Genomic DNA, 18773 nt, shown 5'->3' on the forward strand with positions numbered 1-18773 from the left:
GATGAGTTGTTTTCTTGTTTGCCAACTCAGCTAGTTGTTGCCTCTAGATCTAAATCAGTGCCATATTTAAAGGTACATGGTACTGTTGTTTAAAGGCATTAACATACTTAATATATATATATATGAAACATAGGAAATGGGAAATTTCTTTCTCTTTAAATGTATCTACACTATATTGGTGGTATTATTGTACATGAAGTACAGTACATGAAACTCTGGGCAAATTACAATGGATTGTAATATTGTACTGTAGCTATCTGAAACCAGACAAGTCGGGCAATTGTCTCCTAGCAATTCTAACATCCTGCCATTACATAGACATTCCCGTTATCTCTCGGGGCGTGGGGTGGGGTCCCAGCTAATGAAGTGGATTTGCCTTAATTACTTCTCTAGGAATAGCGTCAGAAGGGCTTAACCAGTGCATACATCTGTTAGAAAGAAAAATGAAAAACCCACATTCCCCGACTGAATGGATATCTTGAGGCTTCTATTTTGAATGCCATGTGAAAGTTTGGCTATTGTAGCAGAGTCCCCTTTCTCTGTCTCTCTGATAACAAATGAATCTCCCTTTCTTGCCAATTTCGTTGTGCAAAGCAGGTCAATAGAAAACCATTTATTTTTCCTGTCCTTTGGATAGTGGTGAATAATTGTTGCTGAATCACCACATCTGTTAGGGTGGAGTTGCCCTGCTCTTTGTCTCATGGACTGTCTTGTTTCTTGTCTTTCTGCTCATCTCCACAAAAATAAAACTGGCTACTTACCTGGCTGTTGAAGGGCTGTTGTTCGGACAAGGGCAGGCAAAGTCCGAAGTGGATGCAGTCAAGTAGTGAATGTAAATCATGATGCAGTGCTCTCCTCCTGCATTCTTTCTGTTTACAGCGCTGTATTTTCTCTGTGGAATAAAACTTTAGCATTTCCTACTGGTCACACAATGGTGATTGCTCATACGCAAAAGTAGTAGAAACACTTTCTATGAAGACTGTAATGCATTAGCAGGGCAATAAATGTACAAAAACGTTCATAATAATTTATGAGCAGATTTATTGACACATCCATTGTAGCAATATACATAAATTATAAAGCACTGTTATTGTGATTTGTAATACCAAGAGATAATATCACTCATAACACCAAACACATTAAACAGAGCACTGCACAATGCTTTAAAATTGAACAGTATTACAGATGCATTGGGGAACCTGATGCAATTGAGGACTGTTTTATGATATAATGTTTTCAGTTTTTCTACATTTAAGATCTTGCAAAATTATTTGAAGCATAAAAAATGCAATGAAATGGTAAGAATAGAAAATATATTTAAAAAAAAGTATAAATCAGTTGAACAAAAGAGGAGACACTTTGTACCATGATAAATAATTCCAGGATAGTTATCAAGTGAAGGATAGATAAGTTAAGATGTGTCCCCATGTGATCCACTGGCCAAAAAAACAAAACAAAACAAAAAACATGCAGCTATTGTGTTATAAAATGTTAAAAGCTGTATGCTGAGTAAACCTGCATATCACTTAACTTATAGGTTATAATAATATTACTGAATTGTAAGTAACTTGCATTTTTAGACATTCATCCAGCATTATGACTGACTATGATTATAGCTGTTTATGAATGCACTTTTACCTGTATTGATACCCTTATAATGTATTACAAATATGGTCTTTAAAACAGTGTTACCAAAGTTTGTTATTAGCCGTTTCCCCACGTTTACCTGATTGCCATAAGGAGTAAATTATTTGTTTAGTGAGCAGTTAATGCATTCCAGCGCCATGATGCATTTGTCCTTGTGATATATTTCTTCAACTATGTCTACCGCTGTCCCCGCATCTAATTAGCATAACCTTGTTAATGACTTTAGGGATCAGGTACATTACCGAGCAGAAGGGAGGTCATCAACAATTCTGTGGTTTTACCTCACACCAGTCTATTTTTCATTAGGATTGTGGTGTGCCTCTCCCAGTGTCTGAGAGGTGGGGCTAATTATGAGGGCAGCATTGTGTGAAAGTGTCTTCGTATGGAACCATCTGTCATTGCAACAGACAAATGATATAGCGCTCTCTCTAAAATGAAAAGGAATAAGAAGGTTTCTGTCAGCGGCTGATCCTACAATGACTGGCTGAAAAAATATGTGGACTATGTGGCTGTGAGCCGGGCTCAAAACTGAGTGAAAATTGGCATTCTCTCCTCTGTTGAAGGCTAATGAAATGTACAGTATACAAATAGAAACGAGGTGAAACGCTATATCGGTGAATATGTGTAAAATCGACGGGCTTCCTGTAAAGCACATGCCTGTGTAAAGGCTTACAGGAAGAGAGTTTAGCAGTTGCTGGAGGATTAAATGCCACACACTTGATTTTAGTCACTTGTTTGTCCTTGCTGTGCCATCCTTCGGCACTTCCCACATGAACACAATGGGCTCTCTCTCTCTGCACTGTCACTTGAAGTCTGCTGTTCAACTGAGGTTGTATTAACCCTGTCCCATAATGCTTCGAGCCCTGAAGCTTAATGCCACTGCTTTGTTCTCAGCTCAGCTAGTTTTGTACCTGCACAGTTTGTTTACCAGACTAGCTTGACGGACACATGTTGATATTGCAAGGAACTTTATGTCCCTGACCAAAAAAATATCTGAAATGGCCCTGAGCGTCTCGACTGGCCCAAGTGGGTATTGCTTTAATGAAGGAGCTGATGATACAAAATAAGCCTTCGGCGTGTCTATATTTTACTCCCTCTGCTGTAAATTGGCAATTTAGTGTTGTGGATATCTGTGAAATAAAGGAGGCTTGCTGTTATAAAGAAAAGCCACTCTTTCACTCTGTGTAAAGCCAGGAGTTCATTGATTGATGAATGGCTTAGCAGACGTGGAAATAAATGGATACAGAGTGCACAAGGACATCAGTCTTTTATCTTGTGAAGTGCTGGGAGTATCAAATCGTGCATATAAGACCACTGGGTACAATCTGATCTTGTAGACCTCATATCCAAAAACCCCCAGATGCAAAGTGACAGCTGAGCTGGTAAAATACCTGATGAAACAAAGAAAGGGTTTTTGGCTGCTAAAGACAGCACTTGACCGCTGGAATGAGTTCCAAAGAGGTTGACAGCGGAAAATCTTGGCAGTTGATAATGACAGATTGTTACCAAAAGAGAAAGCTAATGTTTGTGTATAATACCAAGGATGGGAGGGCTGGTCAGCGAGTACAACCATATTACGGTATACTGTTGACAGTGAAGGGCAGCGCTGGAGCACATGAATGCGAAGCGAAGCCAGGTATCTGTCTATCTACCAGGGCAGCGCTTTATTTATTTTAGATGCTGTTATTTGGATTTTTATTTGTGTTGTTTAAAACTATCCTTACAGTTTCTATGAGCTAAACCAGCATTTTATAATTTTGTTTTTTAAGAAATAAATCAAATGTCTTGTGATTGACATGATACATTTTCAGGCATAGTACAATACTGTTTCTAAAATATTCATCTTTTTAATAATTATTGAGGTAATATTGTATATCAAGATAATTTCGGTCAAGATAATCGTACTATGACATTTTCAGGCCTACTTCAGGCCGACTGGATGGTTGCGGGTTAAAATCTGGGAAAATCTGGGTGGGGAAAGTAAATGAGAAACACTCTCCTCTCCCTCAACAACTACTGATGAGGTGTCCTTGAGCAATGCAGTCAATCCCAGTTGCTTCAGTGGAGCTGCTCATGATTTTGCACGAGGCAGCTTCCAGAAAATCTGTGAGAGTGTGAAGCAGGGCATGCATGCTCAGACAACCTTCTCTCGCTAAATAAACGCTAAAAAAAAATCTGTCAGTTTCACAAACAGGCCGACACGTAGCTCTCTTTACACAAGGACTAGTGTCTGGTCTGAGTAAACTGTCACAGGTCTCTATGGGAGGCAGAGAGCACACTCTGGTAGAGACCAGTTGGGAGAAGCAATGAGCAGAGAGAGGGAGGGTTTTGTTCAGAATGGTTGCCGTAGTTGCTCTGCAGCTCTTCAGTAATCAGACTCTTCGGTGTAGGTGCTACTTTATGTGCTACTGGTGAAGCCATGGCTAATCATCCATCCAGCAGGACAGTGAGGCAGAGAGAGTAAAATAACACCACAGAGGATTGACTGAGCAATGGCTTTATCTGAACCTCGCAGCACACATGCACACACACACACACACACACACACACACACACACACACACACACACACAAACCTTTTGGAGTGTGCAACCTCTGGGGACCCACCACACTTCTGAAACTCTGTGTTAGCGAACAAACTGTGAATGTGGGTGTCTTTGATGGTGCTTCCAAAGGTAACCATTTTTCTCACAGGATTCAAAAGTGACTCAAAACGAACATGAAATGAGTGGAATCATTCTTTAAAACGTTCTCTAACGTGTTGTTGTTTTTTTTTTTGTGTTTTTTTTTTCCTCTCTCTTTGTCCTCCATTGCTTTCAGACGGAGCGTTTCAAAACCACTCTCGGCTGCGGACGCCTCCTCTACCGCTCTCCCACTCCCACTCACCCAATCATCAGCACCATGCGGCCTCCATTAACTCCCTAAACAGGGCCAACTACACACCGCGGAGCAACCCAAGTCCCGCACCCACAGACAGCTCTGTTCCTCCTGAGGGTCCCGCCAGCGGTCAAGACTCCGGCAGCACACAGGACAACTGGCTACTCAACAGCAACATCCCCCTGGAAACAAGGTACTGCGCAACTTGTCTCCCTGATGATGTATAGTGATGCTGGCATCTAGAAGACAGAGCTTGAGCCGGTGCCATCGAATGCAGCTTTCCATGCTGTCTGCTCCATATTAAATTACCATAGTGCTAACGAGGAGCAAAGCAATAAAATGGGGAATATCCTGCTAGGGGCAAAAGGCCTAGATTTGTGTCGGAACATGATTTTGTGGTAAACAAGAGAAAAGTGCTGTTTGTTGGTTCTCGTCTAAGGTTAGCGATCCTAACAGTGCAAACGCTATTGGATTTCACCGGCAGAGTAATTATAATCATGTTGGATATGAAACAGCTCTTGTGAAATTACATTCAGGCTCCCGTGAGCAGGCCGCATGGCTCCTCCACTTCAGCCCTGAGTTTTATTTATTTCATATCAATCAGTATTCAATTCTCCAGCACATTTCTCAATAGGAGGCCCTTGTGTGAAGTAGATCTGTCAAGTGTTATTGTAGCGAATGTCTGTTGATATTTCTTTGGCTGGTCTTAATACAAGCCACTGTGGAATCAAGAATGCCAATCCAGAATCATCTCAAACCTCCTAATGATCACATTAATCTGCTAGCAGTGGAAGAACTCCCCAAAAAAGAAACGCAACTTCTTGATTTGACAAAATTGCCTGCTGAGCAACTTTAAATCAGCAGTCGTACTGTAGCTTTGGTTTTGGTGGAAATCATACGAGTAGAAAAGGCTTGTCTCTTTATTTTGAGGATTTAATTATCAGCATCTATTCAAAATAATTAAATTAAGAACTTTAAATCACACTATCAGTTAAAATTAGTTACCACCAATGAAACCGTTGTTGACAGGAGAATAGCTAACTTAATTTGGCACGGCTAAACAACCAGCCGTGAACAGAATTACTGTCTCTTCCTCCAGTTTTTTGCGAGACGGTTCAGTCAACAGGAAAATGAGCACTAATTTCAGTGGGTAGAAGGACAGTTAGTGGCGTAATGAATGATTAAACGTCATACAGCTCCAAAGTTAATCCCACACAGGTATCCCCAGTGGAGCAGAAAAACAGATGGCGAAGAGAGTGGATTTGCAACAGGCAAGAGCGCCGCTGAAACCACATATGTACTGTATATCACCTATTGCCGGGGAAGAAAAAAAAGATCAATTATTAGAATTCCACTGATAAAATTGAAACCATTAGTAATATCCACACGGACCCTGAAATATTAAATGTCACTTTTACTTAGTTAATAGCATTATAATGGCCCTCTATCCGCACTTTTGTGGAATTGAATGGCCCTGATAAATCCTGCACTGGTAGGTCTTATCCCGGCCCGCCACTGGAGGGATGCCAGCCGTTGGTCGTCTCTCTCCAGCTTCACCACTTTCCTTTAGACTTTCTGCCAGGCGTCTCTCTCTCTCTTCATTAAAAGTTGCATTCTTCCCCTCCAGAGCACAAGCTTGTGAGACAATAAACAGACTTTGCTACAGGCCTTGGGGGGGGGGGGGCAGGGACCAGAAACAAGGCTTTTCTCTTGTACCGTTGAACGTGTTCAGCCTGCCCATTGCATGTGGACAGTTCATTTCTCCATTGCATTGCCGCAGTCTCCCCTTATGGAACAGAGCTCTCATGGGGGGGAGTGCATTATGGGAGAAATGAGACACGTGCCTCTACAAACTGTGACCTGCGGATGTGTTATTTTTTATTCTATGGACTGTTAACAACCGTTTAAGCAAGAAAACCCAAAACTGTATTTAAGGATGCTGTCAAAAATGACAAGTGCCAAGTAAATGTGCAACTGAAAATAAAATTAAAATCTGAAAAACAAGTGCTTTTCTTGCACTTGTCCAGAGTAATTGTTAGAAACCTTAAGGCCGTTATTTGTAAGTGATGCATTGTTCGTTTCTTCCAATCACAACCTTAAAGGAGCCAGAATACTCTAATGTTTATCAGAGAAGAGCAAGACGCTTGCAGAGAAGGGCAGGGCTCGTACAAAACAAGGTATGGCAGCGCCCAAACGTGAGGGGGCGAGAGAGCTAGATGTTATTTGTCTCACACCTTTGTAGAAGTAGTTCCATAAGGGCCTTGATTTGTTTGTCCCGTGCTGTCCCTCTTGATCCCCATTTGTCAGTTGTTGTTAATGTTGCTTGGTGATCACATACTGTGTTGGCATTTCTGTGTTCCTTGCACGCACATCTCACACTAGCTTCATATCCATCTTTCCACCTGTGTGTAGAAACATAGCAAAGCAGACATTCCTAGAGACTTTACAGGACAACCTCATTGAGATGGACATTCTGGCGTCGGCACGCCGCGATGCCGCATACAACGACGGGTATGTTGCATGTTTGCTATCTGGCTCACGCTATCAGAATCTGCTTTGCCATGAAAACATTGTGATGCCTGCGCTGTTTTTCCATCAAACGTCCTCTGTTTAGAGATGCCGTCAATCATCAAAGTCTGTCTCCTGCATTGCCAAAATCTGCTCTATATCCGTGCCTACCCTATTTAATACAACTAACAATTCGCATTATGTCATATCGTCATGTCATATTGCTTTTGATAAATGTGGCCATTTTATGAGTCATTGTTACCATGTTGCTTCCTACGGCAACAACTGGATATGTCAAGAGATTTGTCCTGATCTTTATAAATAAAGAATGGTTTCAGTGACTTTCCACATCACACATTGAAATGTGACATTCAATCACATTCTTGTCACTGTCGCTCCAGAGCTTCCTGTAAACTTGTCAGTAAAAGAGGCTTGACAACAGTGCCGCTGCCACTGCCTCTCTGATGGGCTGATCATAAGGCACTTGGGCATGCAGCTCTACACATGTTTTCTAAGAAAACCAGCCATGTTCTTCAAGGGCGAATAAATCTCCTCAACCCCATGCTGCAGCTATATATATCTCTCTCCTCTGGATAGCTCTGACACAGTGAATTACTATTCACCATGCTGGCATGAATTAACAAGGGCCCGCTGTGGTCACTAGTCCTGTAAATTAGATTTCATATTGATTCACAATTTCGATTGGACAAAACCCAATATGCTTTAGTATTCTCACTAACCTAGCAGAAGCGTGACTATGGTAACAGTATTGAATGTGCTTGGAGACAGAATTTCTTACCAGCAGAAGGGACTGCACTCCATGACACTTATACACGATACTGATTGTTTTTATTGAGGCCGTTTCACAAAGAGAATGTTTCCCTTTCCAGACACTTCCTGTTCAAGCCAGGTGGAACGTCACCGATGTATTGCACGACATCGCCGGGATACCCTTTGACCTCCAGCACGGTCTACTCGCCTCCCCCTCGCCCTCTGCCTCGCAACACCTTCTCTCGACCCGCCTTCAGCCTGAAGAAGCCCTATAAGCACTGCAACTGGAAATGTGCTGCTCTCAGTGCCATCCTCATCTCAGTAACGCTGGTGTTCCTGTTGGCCTATTTCATCGGTGAGTCACCTCTGATGCTCTCACACACCGGGGCAGGCACCTCCACCTTACCCCCCCCACCCCCCCAAACCCCACCCCCCACTTTACTGCAGACACAGGGAGAAAAGTCCATGCTCCATTGTGTTTCCGCTATTATCCATTTTAATAGTGTTGAATCTGCACTCTCCACCACATATGAGCAGGGTTATATAGGGACTCGAAGATTGACTCTTCGCCCGCACACCTCATTCGAAATAACATTATCATTCATAGATTGGGTTGACTGAGTCTGCAGAGACGGGCAAGCCGGATTCTTGCTCTTGTGATTAGGTCAGATAGGGAAAGAATTAAAAAGATGGAGCACATCAGCCATCACACAAGAGAATATTCATCCTATTTGAGTCAGAGGCCCCTGACCAGCATAACCAGGTCCCAGCTGGTTGTGGACTATCAGCTGTTATATCTGACTTATGCTATTAGATATGCTATTAGAGTTGTGCTCTTTCCGACTGGTGCCACTCCCTAAGGAAATGATATTCATATCTGGCAGTATAGTGCCTCATTTGTGTGTGTGATCTGTATACAAGACTGTTTCCACTACATTTCACAAATGGATTGTCAAAATGCGTTTTACATCAGACAACAGTTGATAAAAACACACAAAAAAGAAACCAATACATTTTAGAGGAAATTAAAGGTATTAAAGGTTTTATTTATTTTTCTTGGCAACATCTTTGGTGCTTAGCGCTCATTGCTGTGGTGTTTTTGCACTGCACTTCTCAGAAATCACTTGTCAAACAGTGTTGCCAGTACTGTGATGTGTTTTTCCTTGGATTTTCTGTTGGTGGAGTTTGAGTTTCTGTAGGAAGCGCTCTTTTCTTTGTCTGTTCAGCATGGTGGCGATAGCTGCTCATGCTATACCCAGTTCTTAGTTTTATTTCTTTCAAGCAAGCTGTTGTTGCTGCCAGTAGCGTAAAACGCATCACTTCTTGTGTGCCAGAGGGTTTTTTTCACTGGAAAAAGAAATACCGAACACCGGATGTTCAGAACAGCAAACGTGAAAGCTCTCATGAACTGAGTATAGGTTGAATCACTATTGTGTGGGTGTCAATCGGTGTAGCAAAGTAGCAAAACAGACATTTATTTATATGAAAACACTGCAGATTATTACTTAAAAGAAAGAAACACAGAGCAGTTAGTAGCAAGAGGGTTTGGAGCAGGTGTGGGGAGTGAGTCCAGTATGTGGGGTGAGGTCCATTCCAGTGTAGTGAGGAGAGCATGTGTTGGCTGATTTGGTGGTATGAACTTGGCCAAAAGAGTGGGTGAGTTGTTGATGAAGAAATGATGAACAGGACCAGAGCAGGGAGGAGGAACAACATACAGCACGTTTTCAAGGAATAAGTGACAGGATTTGGGGCATAGGGCTTCTGTAGAGCAGTGAGGGGAGAGGAGAGAGAGAAATGTAATTTCAGTGGTAGGTATGTTTTAGGTCAGGATTTAAAAATTGACAGTTTCTAACTCCCTCTCATGGATAGACAGACTCTACATGAAAAAAACCCAACTGCCAGCAGCACATTTTTGATCCAAGGAATGGGACGACAGCATTGTCCATTCTTACAAAATCAAATGCAGGAGATGATGCACAGCTCTATTTCATATATTTTACCATATAATATACATTTGATTGGCATTTGAGCACCTGTTTAACATATAAATGGTTACACAGTTAAATTCAGCCTTGCACGGAAAAAGAAATGGAGTTTTTCAAATGGAGGGATGGTGAGAACACTGTAGCTCATTTGTATGAAGTCAATGAAAGAGCAGCCAGATCCTCCTGCAAGGTCTTCATCAGTGAGAAAAATGGATTCTCCATTGAAGACATTTGTTATACATATGCATTATGGCATAACAATCATGAAGCTATCGTTTCTGCTCCTGCCCGAGGCCAAACGAACTAAAATCTGATTATTCATTTTTTTTGTCACCAGAATCATTTAAATTGTTTCATTTGAGATTCCCGGAAAAAAAAAAAATAATCAGCTGGTTGCTGCTCACGGTGATGATCTGTGCGAGAGAGTGATACAACAATGTTAAATCCGCGAAGATGGGAGGGGACGAGTCCTGGTTTGGGTTGTTTTGGCATCAACAGTGTGGTTTGGCTGTAGATGTAGTCTAGATGCATGACTAGTGTTTGTGACCTGGCCAAGTGCCAGAGAGCCCCATCAGGCTGATAGTGCTTAATCACACTGTGTAATTACACCCCGCAAAACTCAGACCATCTCCCGGTGCACCACAAGTAAACATGTTGGAGACCAAACCTCACCCTAAGATCGGAATTTCCAATCAAGAACGAGGGCCATATTTAATTAAATGCTGATGAGAAAATATATTTAATTTCAAGTGCAATTAATTATTGAGGCCTGTAATTGGAAACTCTGGGTGAGATGTCTAATGAACCCAATTACGCCTCATGACAGATGTTTTGACTTGCAGCATGGTTTTATTCGGTGCAGCCTTGTAAATCTGCACATTTTGAAGTGCAAAAAGGTTGGGGGGGGGGGTTTAACGCGGCACTATTTTCTCTGTGGTCGCTCGCTCATTAGCACATTTGTTATATGTTCGCCATTTTAAGGTCATCAGTATCCTCCTGTGTTCACTTCCATTCACACTGGGTATCCAGCCAAGGACAAAGAGGTTGGGCCCCAGAAAAAAATTCACTGCATGAGCATCCAACCCAGAAAAGGCTACACTGCAACACTCTTCACCTGTGTTTCTGCCTGTTAGCAGTCCAGAATCACACTACTTTCTATGATGTTTTGCTTTTGTTATTCTTTCGCAGTATCTCGTTTTGTGTGATTCCAAAGGAAAAAGTGCCCGACCAATTTATTTCTGTTCTTAAGGTGTATTCTTTGGTGGCATGGTAGTGTTTGTATATAGGCTTCCCTCTGTGGCACTGGACAGGCTGTGCTGTTCGAGAAGCGATTCTCGATCTGTACAGGTAGTTCAAATTGTTCTGTGCTTTTGATATACTGACCGGTATGCTTTCTCATTGTTTTTACCTCTAAAATTCAGCCAATTCTGACTGCAGGGATACTAGGAGAAACACACCCTGATGCATCATGCAGTCACCCAAAACACAAACACAAAACTCAAAAGTGCAAAAGGCCATCTCGATTGCTGACGCACTGAAAATGAAAAAAACAAACTACATTTGCAATTCCAATCTTGTGCATTTGAAATCCCCAAACTAATGCCCTGTCAGTTTTTCATTATGCTTCATTAGTGTTTTTACAGTGTTTTATTTTTAGAGAAATACAGCATGTCAGTGGCGCTATGTGCTAAAAACATTTTGGCAGTTACTTGCCTCAACAAATTTGAATTTGTATTAATGTGCAAATCAAAGTTCACCACAACATGAGATTGCAAAAAAAGTGGTGGTTTACACCATAGACTGCCAGTGTAAGAGAGGTGTAAAAGCAATTAGGTGAAAAATGAGCAACTGATGGCTGCCACATTCAACACTCCTTCATTGAAGTGTCTAAAAAAGATTAATTAGCCATATGGTTACTAATGTGCATAGCCTACTCACTGACAGATGAGTGAGGATACATTTTTCACACCAGCGCATACTATATTTCTTACTGGCTGAATTTTTTTGGAAATACCTCATGATAGTTTGTCTTATTTTTTAGATATTACACAGTATTGGATGGTTTTGACCAGTAAGACAAGAAAAAAAAGTCTCTCTTCATCATAGCTTCCCTTGAAGTGTATACTAGTTGGAAAGTGCTGTTGAGATCAGAGGATAGACGCACAGGAACGTTGGCAGATCACCCACAGCAATGGGCGCAGTATTCCTCAGATTGGCTGAGAAGGCTTCTGCTACAGTACTTCTGTTCCCTAATTGGCACATGGTGTGACCCAACTTCCTGCCAAGAGATAAGCGAAAGGAGTGCACGACATGTGCTCAGGACAAAATGGGCAATGCTACGAAGTGCAGTACTCTTGACAGGTCAGTGGCATTGCTGGAACACAGACACAGCTTGTCTGTGCCAGTGGCCCTCTCATTAGAAGCACCTTGTTATTCCTACAACCTGTCTTCATTTAGTAGCCAATTCTAGCTGCCTTCTCAGTGTCTCTGCACACTGTCTCTGCAAAGTTTGAGAAGCTAGCAAAACAATTTTCAGGAGGCTCTTCACTGGCCCAGGTCCAACGCGCTGCATATCATAGATACCAAGGAGGCGCCCGAGTAAATCTTTAAGGGGGGAAAGGCTCTCCAACTCATTTTCCATTAGAGGCCTTGGGGAAGGCTGGGATGAAGAACGGGGCCCACAAAGAAGTGATTACTAGGACACTTGGAACGACACTCTGTCTGGTGCCTTTGATGCGATTGTTCTGCCAGCAACATACACTGACTCTGTTTCTGTTTCTCCAGTCAATGTAGAGCTACAAATCAAAAGGAATGTCTCTTCTGGAACTTACAAAATGACAACCCAAACCATCTGTCTCTTCACTGGTTGTGTCTTCCACTGATACAGTCAATTCCACAGGCGTTGGAAGGACAGGGGACAGATGGCTGTTTTGTTGTTGAATTTATATCATCTTATGGGATGTTTGCATTGTGTTTTACCTCTTTGATAACCACACTGTTGCACACTCATCTTGCTTGTCTTGTATGAAGAAACCATCAAGCTAGTTGAACAAACATGTTGCATTGTTCATCTAGTGTGCATCAAAAAAAAAAAAAATAATAATAATAATAAAAAATAATCTTTACTCTTTGCATGTGTTTTGTACATTCAGTAATTTAGAAAGTCTCATAATCTTGGGCCAGCTATTTAGAGAGATCTGATTGGAGGAACTAGGCAGGGTGGTGCTCTCTAATATCCATATTTGATAGAAGAGTTTCCACTGGGAGAAACTTGATGTATTCCATTCATCACAAACCATAGCATGGTTTGATCTGCAGCTTGTCAGATTCAGATGACCGTTTCGGCCAATTTGAAGTTTGAAGCCGAGCCTGGGCAAGCAAACCTCGTCTTATTCTTGGGGGATCGCTGATGGTTGTGATGCAGGGAGAATTAATACCATATCCATGGCTTGATGAAGCAATTTAGGGTGTTAATTTTGGTTTTTGATTCTGATTAAGAGCTTTTTCAAGTGTTTCCATAAAGAATTTACTCTTGGTAAACACCGGGTGCATGAACCACAACATATTTGAAGTGCCTCAAAAGTGCCACTTCAAATATGTGCGAGTTGGAGCATCCCTGAGCTCCCCAGGGTGCTGCCACATTGAAGGCACAGTCCCTCGATGTTTTGAGCCTAGCTTTGTGGGAATCAAAAGATTGGCCTTAGCAGACCTGAGATTGCAGGAGGTGGTGTAGCTCCTAAGGAGGGAGGTGGTATATCATGGAGCAGTGCCATCAAGTGTTTGTGTAGCTTGTCAATGGACAAATTCGGTTTTAAGGGCCCATTCATGTTTGGAGTGGTTTATTTGAACTCTTTAGTTTGGTTTGTTAAAAAATGCACGTCTCAGTCCTCTTCCAAACAAACTGTGATGTGGTTCATTAGGAGTGAGAATGCAATCCAAACCAACTACAAGAAACGACCCCAAAACGGAAGGTTTTATGGGTTTAAGGAGATGGATGTTGACATCTGATAGCCAGCAATTACTCATGGTTGGAAAGCCTGACATAACAAAATGAACTGAGGCCAAATAATCAGCTCTTTCTTCATTTGTTGTTAACTGGTATGGACACCAGAGGAGCTAAATTACAGCAAAGAGCGCAGACAAGTCCATCATGCTTAGCTAAAGTTACAGGGACTAGAGTCGGATTTATTTTGACTCCACCTGAACCCCCACCCCAAAAATATCTTTGTCATCCTTGGGATGACAGGTTACTAACACTCTGTCTAATAAAGCTACTACTAATAATACGCTGCTTGTGAGTCCATTTGACTTTTGTTCACAAATCCTGTTTCACTTGTAATTGGGCAGTGTGAACCTAAATGAACCAAATATAAAAATGCAACAAACTATAGTTATGGATCAAAGAAAATGAACTGTAGATGAGATCACATACAAAATTAATGTACCAAAACTGAAATCATGTTACTTCTAAAAGGCTGTTTAATGATCAAACTAAGTATATAGACAGTAAGGGAAATGTAAAGATATCCCAGTGCTACACCATAGATGACTTCTACAAATTACGGATTTATTCTTGTATTGACCAAAAACAATAGCTATACAGTGATAAATAGTTTCATTTCATTGGTGTCATAATTAGATATCTAGTTCTGTAAGTCCCACTAACAAACCAGTTCTCTGTTCTGCCTCTGATCCCAATACAGGTTTTTTGAGCAGCCACTAGAAGGCTGGTAACTTGAAGTAGTTTGAAGTAGAGGACAAAAAAAATGAAAACACTTTTTAAGAAAGCGACAGTTAGAGGAACAGAGGAAATCTAAGTCCCAGCTTCAGTCTTTTAAAACTGTCGGATAATTTCACACTTTATAATTGAATTGCTTGGTTATTTATTTGAGGAGCTTAGGAGAACCAACAAACCAATAAAATAGCTATATTGCGTTTCTGGGCCTTTTCTGCTGACTGTTGAGTTCCAAGGTGGCTTTTGCCTTGCTAAGCTCGTCTTGTCCATTCTCTTATTGGTGATCTGTCATGGTCAGCCCCTCCTCCTCTGTCCTGCACTCCATTGCTATTGTTCCAAAGGACATTCCTTTTGTCGACCTTGTAAAATATCACTGTGTTTCCTCCGTGGTGTTCACATTCAAACACCCCTGTTGTCTCCCTGCTGACCCAGTTGTTTCCTTGTGTCCCCCAGTTTTGCAGGGGAATTAGTAAGGTAATGGGGATGAGAAAAATGGCAGTGCACTGGGGACGGTCCGTTCCTGTGTTGGTGTGGTGAGACAGATGCTGTCCCCTGGGGTCAGGATCGCATTCATCTCCTGATCTTACTGCTCAGCACTTTTTAAAAAACGCCATTAACCATTAAACCCATGTATTGTTCTATGTCCTTCCTTATTTTGCCATCTCGCAGCTGTCACCTTAAGAACAACCAATAAACATTTTAATAACAAAGCACTGTGGAGCTCCTCTGGGCTTTTGGGACAGATACTTATATTGAATATTCATTAGAAAATACACATTGTAACGTCATCTTAAAGTAATAATATGCAACTTTTATGTATAAATAATTGACTCCTTTCACCATGCAGTAGTGATTCAACCTATACCCAGTTCATGAACACTTTTGCATTTGCTGTCCTAAATACCTATGTGGTGGTCTATCTTTCCTGGCAAAAATCTTCTGCTGCACAGGAGGTGATGCGCTTTATATTTATGGAAGCAGCAACAGCGGTTTGTTTGGAATAAATATAAGAAGGTAGAATAAATAGAAGAAGCCGCAGTCAATGTTGAGTGTCTTTATTATTATTACAGTATGTTAGGCCAGTGCCTACATTGACTGCAAAACACCAAAACAATAAAAAGGTTTAGCCAAAATCTTGACATTGTCTTGTTTTGGTCCTCTTGCAGCCATGCACCTTTTTGGATTAAACTGGCACCTGCAGCCCATGCAGAGACAGATGTACCAGCTGTCAGAAGACAATACCAGTGGCCTACCTTTCCCTACTGACCTGAGCTTGCCACCGCTAGGTAACACAGGCTTGGAGATACCTGACCGGAGGGGAAAAGATGACAGTAAGTAACATTTAAGTAACTTTTTCCATAGAAATCTGTATTTTTCGAACTTAAATGCTGCTGGAATTTGTCAGAATGATTTGAATGACTCAGTTGATTCTGTTGTTGCACCCATATCAGAAAAAAAACAACATTGCACGAGGAAAAAGTTTTTCCAATCTTCAAGTTTACAGATGACATTTTAGAGCTCAAGCAAGTTCGTTATTACTTTGTCATCCAGTTTCACATTGTGCCCAATGGTCTCCATGGTATGCAAACAGATCTGCATTGTAATCCTATGAAAGTTGCTGTAAGTGGGAAAGTGTTATTTGTTCCTGGAGGGAGAAATGGGACAGCTTTAGGGACTGAGTATCCAGGGGCTGGACGGGGATTAGCCACTCTGTCCCCTTCAGAACGGATGTGATCCTTTCATCTCCTAGCCTGGGCTGCCTTTCCTGGCAGCCAAAGAAAGCATGTGCTCACCCCACGGTACCAACTGCTCAACTCGAGGAAAGTTTGCTCTGTTCCATTCTTGAACAAATGGGCCAGATTTAACCATGTGATTTGCCAGTGGCAGACTACAATAGGTGGAAGATCGGGTCATTACCATATAGATGAATCCAGGAGTTGTCTTTTTCATTTACCAGACGGCAGAAATTGTGTTTAGCTAGCAACGAGTGCGACTACAGCTGAGCTTAGACCCTGCATGGCAGCTGTTGCCGAAAGGAAATCAATAGCCGTAGCTTTCTAAATAAGTCTCATTCTGCGGCGCTGTCACCAGAAACACTGATGATCAATTTAATGCTTTATCAAGGTGATGCAGATGTGCATATAGTGCTGAAATCCACTGTCGTTCTCTCCTCCTCAGTTGTGTCTTGCCTGGTGTTTACCATGGAAATTTCCATCGAAAAATCATGTAGTAGTTTAGTTTGCAGAACAACAACCATTTATTTAACCATGAGGCCCATTATCACTGGTCTCAGCTTATGATTTATTTAAACAGGCTGATGAGTACACCATTAATGTGCTGCATAAATACACACACCCCAACATGTGGAATATGAGTCTGTGTGTTGTAGCATTATGTAAAGCCCAGATCTGGGAGACAGGGAGCATGTCCTGTCTTCTCTGATAAAACCCATTGCCACTGATGGACTTTTGAGGAGATTGCCATCTGCCGTGCCACGTGCAACCCAACGCCGTGTCTGCCACCAAATCCTGGGGGTTCTGTTGTATGGACGTCTGCTTTAGTAGACATCACTGCTGAAATTGGCCCATCTACATGGGCAAGCAGATGTTGCCATTTCCACCGAGTCCAATGTAAGGTGCATTATGGAGCATATGGACATTTTTCGGTAGGGGATGTGCTAGTACCTGTGTGGGTGGGCTCACACATCTCCCCATTACAATTACACACACAGAGTGGAGAGTAATTAAGTATTTTTACTTGATTCTTTTTACTTCTATTATTGTAATTAAGTACAGTTTCGAAGGAATGGTATTTTACTCAGGTTTTTTCATATCATTTCCTTACCACATGTCCTACTTTTTACATCTTTTAGATTTAAAAAGAGAAATTTAGAGAACCTGCCATAACTAGTTACTCGGCTGGAAAAGCTTGAGCATATGAAACGTGATTAGTTTATAAAAAGTGATGAACTTTACATCTTTGAATCAGCCACCTCATCAAAGTGAGCATAGTTAGACCATCAGCCCCTTTAGCTTAACCACTGGAGGTCAAAGCTTTGAAGAATGAATGCTTCCCAGTATTGAAATACCAAGGCATAGTTAAGAGCTATTTAACAGCATTCAATAGCAAACACTTAAGTACTTTCAGTAGTAGATTTCTGAATTGAGGATTTCAACCAGACTACTACTCTATTTGATTATTTCTATGTTTGTACTTGTCCTTCACTGGAATTAGGTCTAGTGGAATCTTGCTAGCAACGGTCAGAGCGGTCATTTTTTTTATTTTTTCCCCTGGCTGTCAGTGATGTGATTGAATATCTGTGATATGGTCAGACTATCATGCTTCAGTAGACTGACTCCCTCTGCCCTCCACATGCAGGATTAATGGCGTGATCTCTTTGACCAATTTACTTTGTGTGCAATGCAGGCAAATTGGACAGCTTGTTCCCAGATGACAGCTTCATAGACATGGGGGAGATTGACGTGGGCCGCAAGGTCGCCCAGCAGATTCCTCCTGGTATCTTCTGGAGGTCCCAGGTGTTCATTGATCATCCCATGTACCTGAAGTTTAACGTGTCCCTCAGCAAAGATGCCTTAGTGGGAATCTACGGAAGGAGAGGCCTACCTCCGTCTCACACGCAGGTGGGTGATGCTTGAAAGTCGCTGCGCCAGTATATTTGATGCCATATCCATGCTATTGCGCTTATTAATTTTGTGAAAGGATAGTGTGTGTAATACAAATGTTTGTTTGGGTTCTAATGTTGGCATAATTTCTTGTTTTCGTGAACAGCTCATTTATCTGTGTTACCATTATGTTGTTTATACATCTGGCTAAAGAGGAGAGTAAATTGTAAATGCAATGCTATGTGAAATAGTTTTGCAAACATGTCTGTGCAGTGTAAGGATTCAGCCCCTTTTCCATTCTTCTTCTGCCACGGAGTATAAATTGGGGTATGGTTTAAAAAATGTATCTAACTATGTTGGAGCTTACCGTGAATACAAACTATTTCATAAATCTCTCCATTGTGTTATGAATCGCTTTCTTTGTTGCTCAAAGGATTTATGGCAAATTCCTTTGAGGTTGTTTGTTCGAAGTTCAATATCATCAATGAATCACCCAGGAGATACAGGGCTCAGGGGGCAAGAGAGGGAGATTTTTCTTTACACTAATTTCCCATCTATGTGCAGCACAGAATCAGATATATCATGTTATTAATCATATCTGACTGTGCATGGATATGGTCCACAGAG

General features: G+C 41.6%; 1 protein-coding gene across 8 annotated transcripts in view; it reads left to right on the forward strand.

Moving 5' to 3' along the window:
- The window catches only part of tenm4 (teneurin transmembrane protein 4), a 113317-nt gene that overhangs the window by 28732 nt on the left and 65812 nt on the right, over positions 1 to 18773 (forward strand). For 4 of the 8 annotated variants that reach the window (XM_071516339.1, XM_071516340.1, XM_071516341.1 and 1 more), the window contains 4 exons: positions 4468 to 4717; positions 7923 to 8158; positions 15690 to 15818; positions 17950 to 18164. In XM_071516339.1, coding sequence (XP_071372440.1) covers positions 4468 to 4717; positions 7923 to 8158; positions 15690 to 15818; positions 17950 to 18164 — 830 coding nt within the window. Of the gene's footprint in view, positions 1 to 4467; positions 4718 to 6626; positions 6702 to 6936; positions 7036 to 7922; positions 8159 to 15689; positions 15859 to 16051; positions 16055 to 17949; positions 18165 to 18773 lie in introns of all 8 variants that reach the window. The other 4 variants (XM_071516336.1, XM_071516337.1, XM_071516338.1 and 1 more) reach the window with 3 other exon arrangements.

The sequence above is a fragment of the Centroberyx affinis genome, unplaced genomic scaffold (assembly GCF_046629955.1).
Source record: "Centroberyx affinis isolate AG114_WGS23_722 - 3 ecotype Tasmania unplaced genomic scaffold, CSIRO-AGI_Caff_v1 ptg000399l_1, whole genome shotgun sequence".
In the NCBI taxonomy this organism is placed as follows: Eukaryota; Metazoa; Chordata; class Actinopteri; order Beryciformes; family Berycidae; genus Centroberyx; species Centroberyx affinis.